This window comes from Vombatus ursinus, unplaced genomic scaffold, assembly GCF_900497805.2.
Source record: "Vombatus ursinus unplaced genomic scaffold, bare-nosed wombat genome assembly UNPS02014832.1, whole genome shotgun sequence".
Taxonomy (NCBI): Eukaryota; Metazoa; Chordata; class Mammalia; order Diprotodontia; family Vombatidae; genus Vombatus; species Vombatus ursinus.
Genome location: NW_020954610.1, coordinates 60,429,921 through 60,443,020, shown reverse-complemented (window position 1 = coordinate 60,443,020; position 13,100 = coordinate 60,429,921). Strand labels below are relative to the sequence as shown.

Below are 13,100 nucleotides of genomic sequence, written 5' to 3'. Positions count from 1 at the left end.
AATGCAGCATCTGTGTGAGCATTGTAAATTGAGCAAGGTGGGAGATGTTTCCATTTTTGAAACAAGAAAGGTAATTTGTTGCCTTGTGGAATGAGCTTTAGTTTTGACTACAGATTAGGGGAGGGGATCAAGGGAGATAAAACCATATCAGCAAGGGAGAGGAACTGTTTGCTGGAAAACACAGTTATAATCAAGCCTTAAAAAGAAACATTTAAAAAAGGTATTTAATATTTTGTTACACTGAGCGTTGATACTGCATTGCTAACTTTTGGCATTGTGCTGAGAGATACAGAAACTTCAGAAGCACCCCTCCAAAAGGCAAGATTCGATTCTTCTGTTTACAGACAAGGAGTGGCAGCCAAAGAGGGAGAGTGGTACATCTACACATCACCCAGGCATCATTCGCACCACCAGGTACATGATTCCAGTTTAAAAAAAAAAAATAACCCATATTATCAGGGTACAACTTAGAAGATGCTGATGAGTGGCTGTATTTCAGAACCCCAATCGAGGGAGGAAAGAATGGATACTGACGAGCTTCTTGCTATCCAATTCACCACCTCTTAGCACAATGTCCAAGAGTCAAGGGATAGCCAGCTAACGTATACACACATCTTCAATATGACAGTAACAAAAGATTCTTTACATCTCAAAAAGCGTACATCCATGACACTAAGAGAAAATTACATACATTCACACATGAAAGGTTACCTTTATATTCACTTCATTCACTAATGCTCATCCCTCTTATACTAGCTGAGTATATACCTGAGAAACAACATTAGTGTTAAAATATTGCCCTTTAAAAAAGATTGAAGACAAGGGGCCAGAGCAGAAGCAGCAATGGTCTCTCAGTTTCACTATTAGCTTCTACACCTTACCACACTAGAGGACAATCCACAAATCAATGAGGATAATTTCTGCTCAGGCAACAACCCAAAATAATATTATTTCACAGTTCTACAGAGCATATACTACTTACAGCATAATTGGTTCACAGGTTTCAAAACCCTAGTGTCTGACGAAAAGTTGTGGCATTTCACTAGAAAGAAATATGCACAAGTGCTAAGAGGCAGTCCAGAATTATGGGTTTGTTTGTTGTTGGTTTTTTTTTTTTTTTAACAATTATTCCAGTTAACTTGGTATCACTGCTTTCTTTGCCTATGGCTATTATTTGGTTTGATGGCAGAATAAGGAGACACTTCAACACACTGCAATTTAGGTCTCCTCACACTCACGCATTAGGCACATGAACCAAAAATTACAAAACAAAAGCAGGGGCACAGGGGAGGGGAAATATTGGGAAAAGGGAATGAAAATAGAATTCTTGATTCTAAATAAATAAGTGTCTTTACAGATAAAACACCTGGTTTGCAGAAATCTCACTGAGGTTTTTGAGAAGGCCGTGCAGAGGTGTGCATGCTAGAAGGTAACTTTTTTAAAGATTTCTCAGCAGACTGCTTGCTACTAGGAGACAAGGGATTTCCAGGATCTAGCTGGGAAGACTTGGATCTGCGGGTAGAAAGCAGGGAATGTTTTACAGAAGTAGAATCCTTGGAAGCAGGCTGCTCTTTTGAAACAGTATTTGCATTTGGCTGCTGGGAGGAAGGTGTCTGGCTGCCTTTTTCTGACTTCTCATCCACCATATTCTTACTGATCGACTTGGTAGAGCCTGTGCCTGATTTTTTGGTGAGCAATGTGGTTTTCCCAAGATCGGTTGACCTCCGTGTCTCCTTCTGCCTCAGAGCTGATTTGAAGAAGGACAGTCCCTTGTCTTCTGACTTGCTGTCCCTCTTCAAACCTGACTTCATGCCTGGGTTGGGAGACCGAAGGCTGGCCATGGAGGAACTCCTAACATGCTTTCCATCCATTCTGCTCTCCCCTCCTTTAGGCTGACCCACCCGAGGGGAGTTTGGTTTGGAGGTGGATGTGACACTGGCTTTATCAGAGCCAAGGCTTACTTTGGAGCCTTCCCGGCTCAGGCTTCGGTCTGAAGTCCTACTCTTCCCAGCAGAGGAGGGACCCCTGGTGGCAGAGCCCAGAGGGGGTTTTTTGGCAGCTGTAGAGGAAGAAATAGAAGCCGGGGAAGAAGCTAACTTTTGCTTCTGCTGAATAGCTACAGTGTCCTGGGATTTTGTAGATGACTCCTTTTTGGGCTGACCAGGAACAGGGGATAAGTGTCGCCCACTAACCTGGGAAGATTCTGCTTTGCTTCTGGAACGAGAAGTCTTTACAGAACTTTTTAAGGGAACAGGAGAAGTGGGTGATGTGTTTGAAAGAGATGATTCCTGGCGAGCCAAGACTGTCCTCCCTTTCCTCAGGCTTTTATCTGGCTCAGAAACCCCTTTGGAAGTAGGGGATTTCTTAGTTGTGCTGTCTGACTTTTCCACAAGTAAGCCAGAGCCACTTGGGGTCTTTGCCTCTTTAACTGGGGAGCTGTCAACAGAATCACTCTGATCCACATAGGCAATCTGATTATTGTTGTCAAATGGATCCGAAACAGGATGCGCTCGATCCACTTGCGCTGAGCTTTTGCTTTGCGTATCAGAAAGACTCGAGGTCACTTTCCTGCTAGCTGATTCATCTCGGAATACACTTTCCATGACAGCCAAAGGAGCTCTACCCATGGCCCTGTGCTCACGCCTGTTGAGGCTCTCATTTGGCTCCATGTAGCTACTAGAAAGGTTCCTTAAGCTACCAAAGCAAGAGATGGAGACTTTATCATCTACTGCCTCCCCTATCTTCTCCAAGGTAGAGGCAGAAGTATGCACAGGAGAGTCACCACAAAAACGCGATGGAGAGTTAGAACGCATCTGCAGCTTAGCAGACAGGGACCAAGAGGGTCGAATGCAATTTTCATTGACGGCCAATGGGCTGGTAACAGAGGACCTGGATGACAAGCTTTGGCGCTGGACACTTCTTACAAAGGGTCGAGTTGAGAACCCACCTGAGAAAAGTAAAGAAAACAAAGTTAGGGCGAAGCATAGAGTAAATATTCAGCCCTAGAAAACAGCGTTACTGAACTGGTTTTCCCTTTTCTTCTTCCTTTTTTATGTTTTGTTATAATGAGTGGCTTGTTACAATGCATAGGTGAAAGGATAAGGACATATTTGGATATGAAAATGACATAAAAACAAAATATAGGAATGAAAATTAATTTTTTTTTTTAAAAAAAAAAAGAATCTAGAGGCATGCCATTTGGTATATACCTATTCAGCACCGTTATTGTTTCATTGCCCATGGTGTCTTTAAGCATAATGTGGTTTCCCTAATTCTCTTTCAGTATTACTCATTTTATACTTGCCTTATTTATATCATAATTAAAACTCCCATTTTTCTGGAGTTGCCTCAAACATAATACATTATTTCTAGCCCTATCAACTCCCAAAAAATACTAGAGTGAGAAGAGACCTTAGAAATCACCAAATCCACATCCTTTTATTTTACAGAAGAAGAAACAGGGGAGAAGTGACTTGCCTCTAATAGCAGAGCTACAACTCTAACACAGGACTTCTCCTCTTCTCCTGGCGCTTTTATGCTAGACTATGCGTGTACCTTCAGTTATGATCCATTCATTGGGTATGAAAGGCATCGGAACATAGGAAGAATTAAATATCCCTGATTGCAAATGCATCCTGGTGCTAGCGAATGAACACTTAAAAGATCCTTCACCCACCCACCACCAATATTGGTGAATTCGCTATGGAATGTATAGTGTCTTTCACGTGTAAACCCCTAATGGGCAGAGACCATATTTGTATTGTTTTCTTTCCATATTACCTAGCACATGTGATGATGTTTAAACAGATACCGATCTGTTTTCTGCTGGTTGGTTTCCCTGACTCAAGTCTCTTCTCAATCTAGCGCATCCTCTACTCCCGCTGCAAAAGTCCTAAAGCACAGGCCTGACCATGTCACTCCCTGCCTCCACTCAGTAAAATCCTGTGGCTTCCTATGCTTCCAGGCATCCAAAGCCCTTCATGATCTCTCCCCTCACCTTTCCAGTTTTCCCCCAAAGCCCCTCTTCACAACTCTGCAATCCAATGATCTTGGCCCCTTAACTCTTACTCACACAAGACACCCCACTTCCCAACTCCAGGTCATTTTCACTAACTGTCTCCCCCAACACCACCTCTCCCCCTGTGCCTGAAATGCTCTCCCCCTCCTCCCTCACCCTCCTGGCTCACCGAGCTTTCTTCAAGCCCCAGTAAAAATCCCATCCCTAGCTTTTCCTGATTCCCCTTAATGCTACTGCCTTCTCTCTACTGTCCATCTTCAATTTATTCTCTATCTAGCTTATTTGTATGCAGTTGTTTGCATGTTGTCTCTCCTATTAGACTGCAGGCTCCTTGAATGCAGGGGCCATCTTTTGCCTTTGTTTACATCTTCAATACTTACCCAGTGCCTGGCACACAGAAGGCATTTAATGTATGCTTACTGGCTGACTGAATCACCAAGTCCATTTTTTTAAACAAGTGGAATGGAAACAAAAATGCATTCATTTTATCATAAAAATAATGACACCTTGGGATTCAGGGTTCCCTATTCAGCATCTGCCTAAAAAGATGAGGAACCACTAGTCATTTTTTGCCACATAGAATGTCAGAGCTGGAAGGGTCCTGGAGAGATTACCTAGGCCAACCTCTCATTGAGGAAACCAAGGCCCAGCAAGAGTGACATGCTGAAGATCACACAGTTAAAGAAAGACCAGGACTAAAGTCCAAGTGTACTGATTCCCAGAGTCGTGCTCTTGCTATTACAAAACAGTACCTCTTTTTTCTCTTTCCAAGGATCATCTCCCTCCAGAAGAGGATCGCTATCTCTCCCACTGTTGGGGCCTTCCTTCTGATCTTATTCTCATCTACACTGCATATATCTCATATGAACAAAGTTATTTGCATGCAGTCTCTCCTATTAGACTATAAGCATCTTGAGTCCAGGGATCATGTTTTTGCCTTTCTCTGCATCCCAAGTGCATAGCACATAGTAGGTGTTCAATAAATGCTCCTTGACTGACTGTCATTTCACATACGGTCCACAGGGTAAGGTATAAAAGACCAATATGAGATGCCTTCCTTGTGACAGAACCTAAGCTAACAACCTCCAGATATTCCCAGTTCTCACAACCCTTCTGTTAACAATGATTCTTTCGACCAAGCTAATGCTACTATTAGATCAATATTCTGGCCTGCCACCCCCCAAAATGAACTTAATGACTTCTCAACCAATAAGTGGAAAACAAAATCAAACCAGACTTACTGGAGTTCATTTTTCCATGATTGGTTTTCCAACTTTTTAAATATTACAACTCTCCTTCAGTATTCACCCAAACTATCCTTTCCATGATATGCAAGCAGTGTGGCATACTGGATAGAGTGCTTAAACTCAGGAAGATCAGGATTTAAATCTAAATTCAGATACTTAATTAAGCGATGTAATCCTAGGGAGGTTGTTTAACCTCTCTCAGCCTCAGTTTTCTTATCTGTAAAATGGGGATAAAAATATCATATACATCACAGGGTTGTTATGTAGATTAAATGAAATAATCTGCAAAAAACATTTTGCAACCCTCAAAGTTCTATATAAATTTGAGTTTATAGGATCATAGATTTAGAACCAGAATAAACCTTACAGGCCATTCTGTCCAACCCTTTTATTTTTAAAGATGAGGAAACGGAGGCACACAAAGCTGAAATAACATGCCCAGGGTCACTCAGCTAATAAGTGTCTGAGGTAGAATTTGAACACAGGTCTTCCTGACTTCCAATCCAGTGCCCCATCCATTATACCAAGCTGCCTGTGTTGTTATTATTATTGTTGTAAATATTCCACCAATTCTACCATTTGTCTTGTAAGCACTATTAACAATACTAAATAACAACGAGTCCAGTTCCTTTGACCACAAACACACTCTATTACAAAAGCAGGGAAGAACAGAGTATGGGGTAGAGAAGGACACCTTGTCCTGTTGATAGAACCTGTGGCTTTAACACCACCAATCAGCAAACTCCCCCGCAACTCCAGTGTCTGTGAATACTTGTTCTGTAGCAACCTCCCTTCGAGGCACAGTCCCCACAGACCTGAGAAACTATACACTAGAGGTTCTTAACCATTTTCTGTGTCATGGACCACTCTGTCAGTGTTGTGAAGTCTATAGACCTCTTCTTGGAATACTATTTTTAAATGCACAAAATAAAATACATGGGATTACAAAGGGGACCAATTATACTGAGAGATATGTACCTTTTTTCCCTATTCAAGTTCAAGGACCCCTTGAAATTTGTGCACAGACTCCTTGGGGGTCCCATGGGGCCAGGTAAAGAGCCCCTTTGTTGTTGTTGCTGTGGTTCAGTTGTGTCTGACTCCTCATGAGCCCATTTGGGGTTTTCTTGGAAAAGATACTAGAGTGATTTGCCATTTCCTTCTCCAGCTCAATTTACATATAGGGAAACTAAGGCAGACAGAAAGGTCACACAGCAAGTAAGTGTCTGAGATCCGATTTGACCTCAGGAAGAGGAGTCTTGCTGCCTCCAGGCCCGGTGCTTTATTCACTGTGCCATCTAGCTGCCCTGCAAGAGCCCCTGCTTGATATCCTATCTAAAAGCCATTTCCTACTTCTCCCATCTCTTCCCATACATACCATCATCTTCACTTCTCTCCCCAGTCAACTCCACCGACTCTGAGAGGGAAGCCAGAGATGTGCGCCTGGAAGAAGCCGCAGAAGTGACGCTGGCTTGCTTACTCCCTGGAAGCCGGCTTACCCAGTGTTCACACAGTGAAGAACTTGTGGAACCTGCAGAGAAGGCAGAGAATTAAGATCAGAGTAGACTCACATGGCCAATTACATGTTAAAGGGACCCCTGTAAGTCCTGCTGATTGATCACAAGTGAATTATTGATGTCCCCACCACTGGAGTTCAACTTTAACCACAAGAAACCAGAATGATGCCTTTTGGGTGACAGCACACTATGACTAATTAAGGAGGGAACCAATTCCCGTACATATTATATCATTTTAGCTATAAATAATGCAAGTACAATCCTTAATGCTTCATAAAGCAAAATTCAAATTTAAGAGAAGATGTCAGTTGAATAGAACATAGTCCCAGGGTAATATTTCTGGCTGTTATGAAATAAGTGATTTTCATTTTCAAGGCTGTCAACACTAGTTCTTTTTTTTTTTTTAACTCACAGGAATGTGAAGACTTAATCATTTATTCATATACTATAATAACCATATACACAGAGAAAGGGAGGTAAGAAAGACCTGGATAGTGAAAGTGAGGTGATTCAAAACTATTGGAGCAGGATCAGTTTGAAGGAATGAGAAAGAATAAGGGGGAACAACAAGACAGCTATCCTCAAGTATCTGAAAAGCTGTCACGTGGAAGAGAATTAAATGGTAGGCAGTGAGGTATAGGAGACAGAGCACTGAATTTGGAGGAAAAGCCCCAGCATCAAAGCCTGGCTCTGCTGCTCTCTACCCATTAATCTTTCTAGGCTTTAGTTTCTACTGTAAAATGAAGGGGGTTGGACAAAATGGCCTCAAGGGTCTCTTTCATTTCTAAGTCTATGATACCATGACTTATTCTCCTTGACACAGGAGAGCATAACAAGCATCAATACATGGAAACCATAAGGATGCAAATTAAGTATGATAGACTTAATTTAAGAATTGTTGTTCATCCTTCATTTTTGAAAAGGACTAGTGACATCACAATGTTTGGGTAAAATAGTGGATGATGGGTGATGTCTTGACTCACCCGTGAGTCGGATTTAAGTGAGGCAGAGCTGTGCAAAGTCATCAGCCTCACTCTCTCTTCCAGAGTCATTGAAGGCCAGTGGCAAGACAAAAGTCAAGACAACTGGCAACAGCCCAGGATGCCATGGATGGCCTTGGCATCTTCAATGTCTGACCAAGCTCTTAGCACTCCACAGTGCCTGCTTCAGACATCTTCATGGCCATTGGAACAAATTATTCTCATCCACCCATTCCACTTAGGGAAGTCTTACATGCTTGGGACAGACATTCCCCTAAGTCACTGATGGGTTTGAAGCCTATTGGTTACCCTCCACCTGGTTTAGCCCATCTGGCCAGACAGTTTTACTGGGATGGAGTCATTGCATATGTTACAGCTTCTTGAAGCCACAGGTGAGAGTTGGGTCACAGGTGGACACCAAAGGTGGATTAGCAGCCCTGAAAAGGGCTTGGTAAGCCCTCACAACAAATTTGTTAATCTTCCCAGAATGCCCCATAGACCCTGTAATAAGTATATACACTCAGTATAGGGCAACCCAAATATTAAATGAGCTGCCTAGAGAGATAACAAGTTCCCAGTTACTAGAGGTATTCAAGTGAAGGATAGATGACTACTTTTGGGGGAGGATAAGAGAAGATTCATGCTTCAGGTATAATCTATACCAAACGACCTCTGACATCCCTCCCAACTTTAATAAGCTATTTTTATATTCACTGATAACCTATGAAACTAACCCAGGATGACTGAAATTCATCGGATCACAGATGTAATTTGGAAGTTGCTGTAGAGGTTCTGTAGTCCAACTCCATTTCACAGATGGGTAAACCAAGGCCCAGAAAGGTGAAATACTTATCCAAAATCATATAAGTAGTTAGGAGAAAAGCTAGCATTCAAACTCCAAAGTCATCATTTGTTCTATTATATCACACTGCTTCCCTGGGTTTACCATTTTGCCTTTTTTTTTTTTTTTTGCACTTAGCAATATTTTATTTTTTTCCAATTATATGTAAAGATAGTTTCAACATTCATTTTTGTAAGATTTTAAGTTCCAAATTTTTCTCCCTCCCTAAGACAGCGAGCAATCTGATATAGTTTATACATGTACAATCATGCTAAACATATTTCTACATTAGTTGTGTTGTGAAAGAAGAATCATAACAGAAGGAAAAAACTATGAGAAAGAATAAAAAGGTGAAAATAATATGCTTCGCTCTGCATTCAGACTCCATAGTTCTTTCTCTGGATATGGATAGCATTTTCCAACATGAGTCCTTTGGAATTTTCTTGGATCATTGTATTGCTGAGAAGAGCTAAGTCTATCATAGTTGATCATCACATAATGTTGTTGTTACTGTGTACAACGTTCTCTTAGTTCTGCTCACTTCACTCAGCATTGTTTCATGTAAATCTTTCCAGGTTTTTCTGAAATTCACGTGCTCATCATTTCTTATGCAACAATAGTATTCCATTACATTCATATACCACAGCCTGTTCAACTATTCCCCAACTAAGGAGCATCCCCTCAATTTCCAATTCTTGGCCACCACAAAAAGAGCTGCTATAAATATTTTTATACATGTGGGCCCAAGTTGCCTTTCAAAACTAGTCTCAATCAAGCAGTATATCTGCCAGAAATGGAACCCGGGAGGGTGCCAGTTTGCACATGCTACAAGCTACACGCTGTTTAAATGGGCAAAGATCCTTTAGAGAATAGGGCAACACTAAGGCTTTGACTCCCAGGAAAAGCATTCCATGGGGGTAAGAGTCATACTCCATTCATCCTGGGGCGGGGGGGGGGAATCCCACTTTCTCATCTCATAATTAACGTGAATGATTGCTTAGTGAGTAGTGACCCCCCTTTTGGGTAAAATTTTAGAGTCTGATTTTATATTCCTCTTCCTGGGGCAGGAACTACTACTACCTACCAAGCAGCTTCCTGAGTAATCATGATTTGGTTCTAAAGTCATAAGAGCATAAGAAATGCCAAATAAGGTTAATCCTATGGTGTATCCAGATGAGTATTCCATCTCTGCCAAGCACCAAGCTTGGATATCTTCACTACTATTATTCAAAAAGGTTAGTGATGTCCCTCCAAAACGTTCCAATCTCCTTTCCCAACTCATGGCTCCATTACCCATAAACTTATTTAACATTCCTATGGTCTTAATTTTCAACCAATATTATTCTTCTTGGGATAATGAATTTCCTCATACCATTTCCCAATTATAAGAAATAATATTGCTTTTCTTTCTTTTTCAACTCCTCTCAACTTTCAAGGGGAGTCCCTTCAATGCCAAGACATCCCAAGATTTGATTTACTGTATGAGTCCATTTTTAATTTTATTCAAACTATTTATGAGTTTACAAACTTCTGTGGTAGCCCCATCCACATATTTCTAATATAAAGGCAGCTTCTCCCATTTCCAGTATCTGATCATCTTCTTGGGGATTCTGTTTGTCTTTTTCTCATCTCTTGATTAGTGGCGATTTTGAGACTATCACAATATCATTGGTGAACTAACACAACAGAATCATAAGTTACATAAAGAAAAAACCTTCTTGAGGAGGCATTACACCAAAAGTCAATCTTCTATGCTAGAAAATTTACACAAAGATTACATTTCCCAGAAACCTGAGCTGGCCTCACCTGCCACAGAACTGTTGGCTGACCATGATGGTATAGCTGTTCGCCTCTGGTAGAAAAGTATATATGCTGTCTGCTTACAGACTTCATCCTCAGACAACTGTTGTACATCACTGTCATCAAAGCAGTACCAGAGACCATCCACTGAGTTCTTACAGTATGCTGTCAACAAGAAATTTCCACCATTAGTTAGCTCAATTTCAGCACCATTTCATTGCCATTAATGCCTCACCAAAATCCAGCCCTGGGATGAACTACAAAGCACCATTGTTTTGGGTTATAGGGTCAATTTATGGCATTTTCAAGAGGAGAGCAGGTAGTTAATCCAATCAATTAATGCAACTTTCTTAGAAAAAGACAGAAGATAACCCAGGTTATGCATCACACTCAAGCAATAGTTTCTTGCTGCACATGTGTAGAAACGGGAGGGCAGCCACACAAAAAAATGAGTTCCATTTATCTTTCAAATATTTGGTCAGTGTTAAAACATAATACACCCAGTCTATTTAAACATGATGCAATGCTCGAGCATTTGCTTACAGTGAAGGCACTGAGAGATGACCCATACATGCTCATCAGGCTGGTAGAGAACAATATTACTAATACTGAAAGATGATGAATCCTCCTTTCCAGGTCTAACCAATAGCCTGAGATAGAAATGAAGAATATGCAAGTTGCAGCTGAAATAAACAAATAAAAACTGTGTTCACAAAAGAGTCCTGTCATCCTCTAAGAAGCCATATTATAATCTTGTTCTCTGCAAAATCTACAATTTGTTATCACAGGTTTGTAAATAGCAATTGATCTTAGGGGGAAATGGATGTATAAATGATGCATTTGCAAAACAATTATAATTATTTTCTTCCCACAAGGGAGTCAGCATTTTTCCTCATAAGAACTCCTGAGAGGCAGAATGATGTAGGGCATAAAGAAATGGCTTCAGAGACAGAAAGGACTTGGTTTGAAGTCCCACATTTAATACATACTGGCTGCATAACCTGAAGCAAATCACTTAACCTTCCTAGGTGAGAGGTTCTTAAACTTTTTGGTCTCAGGACTACCCCTGCCTAAAGAGCTTTTGTTTATGTGAGTTATTTCTATCAATATTCACCACATTAAAAATTAAAACATCTTAGCATTATTATGAAAATAATTTTGACCTTGCAGAGTCTCAAGGATCCTCAAGGGTCCCAGGATCACATGTTGAGAACCACAGCCCTAAGCACCTCACTAAAACTGTAACTGCAAAAAAGGACTGGTAGGAGTTTCCTCACCTGAGAGTTCCCTGTACCAGGTACAGTCCCCAGTGCCTAGCTTTCCCTGCCCTGTAAGGGAGAGTCATTGTGGTGCCATCTTTCATGGACAGTATGCACTTACAATGTATGCAGTGCTATGTCTCTTGCCACGATGCTTATACTTCAAACAACCTATAATTTTCATTGATGTGACTACTCCATCCAAGGCAGATCACAGTAATGATGATGATAATGATGATGATGATAAAAATAGATAACATTTATATGGTATTTTCCTATTTACAAAGTGTTTTACATGTATGATTTCATTTGATCCTCACAACTCTGTGTGATAGGTGCTATTATTATCCCTATTTAAAGATGAGGAGACTGGGACTCAGAAAGATTAAGTAACTTGCTTAGGATCACACCACCAGTAAGTGCCTGAAGCAGTATTCAAAAACTGGTCTTCCTGACTCCAGGTATAGCACCTCAATCTGCTATACTACCCTGACTCTCTCAACTTATTATAGCCTTTCCAAAACTTAGTAAATGGTTATATGAGTTGTTTTTGCTAGAATATTCATCAATGAACAACCTTTCATAATAACCTCCTCCACACTTATCTAGGCTGTTCCTTGGCCAATAGTCCATCAAAAGGTCCAAATGTAGAGCCTTTCCAACTTGGCTGGACCTGTCAGAGTCATTGGTACCACTTTCAAGAGTCACAGACACCACAAAAAGACATCAGAGGAAGATGTTAGTAAAGGAAAGGCTCTTTAATAGTACATACATTATAAAGTTGACTAATGAGGTTGTTGCAACAACAATTATTTATGAAAACACTTGTGTTTAAACCCTGCCTCAGGAACTTACTAGCTGTGTGACTCTGACTAAGTTGCTTAGCCCTTCTAAACCTCCATTTCCTCACCTGCAAAATGGGAAAATAATAGCAACTAACTTGCAAAGATGTAGGGAGGAACAAATGAGATGATATATATAAAAAAAAATGCTTTCCAATCTTAAAGCACTATACAAATGCCGGCTGTAATCACTGACATCATTATTATTAACGTGACCTCCGTCAGTAGAGGGAGTAACTACCTTAATGAAAACTGCAGATCCTTTTTTTGGGGGGGTGGGGTGGGAGCACCACATGTCTTCCACCCAGACACTGAAGCTTGCAACCTCAATGTCATTCTCCACCTGCACACTCACTCACATATCCAACCTGTTGTCAAATCCTATTATGTAGATAAAAACGACATTTCTCATATACAACCTCTTCTCTCTACTCTACATAATCATTACCTTTCTACTGGCCATCTTCACCTCTAGCCTGGACTACTGCATGAGTCTAATGACTGGCTTCTCTGACTTCAGTTTCTTCCCACACTAATCCGACCTCTTCAACTCAGCTGCTGCCAAAGAGATCCTCTTAAAGCACATGTCTGACCATGTC

General features: G+C 40.9%; 1 protein-coding gene across 1 annotated transcript in view; it reads right to left on the bottom strand.

The window, feature by feature from the left end:
• Positions 1-1,076: 1,076 nt before the first annotated feature.
• The window catches only part of USP31 (ubiquitin specific peptidase 31), a 125,095-nt gene continuing 113,071 nt past the window's right edge, over positions 1,077-13,100 (bottom strand). The window contains exons 14-16 of the mRNA XM_027839441.1: positions 10,407-10,565; positions 6,641-6,793; positions 1,077-2,947 (exon numbers count right to left, since the gene is read on the bottom strand). Coding sequence (XP_027695242.1) covers positions 1,383-2,947; positions 6,641-6,793; positions 10,407-10,565 — 1,877 coding nt within the window. The 3' untranslated portion in view covers positions 1,077-1,382. The remainder of the gene's footprint in view (positions 2,948-6,640; positions 6,794-10,406; positions 10,566-13,100) is intronic.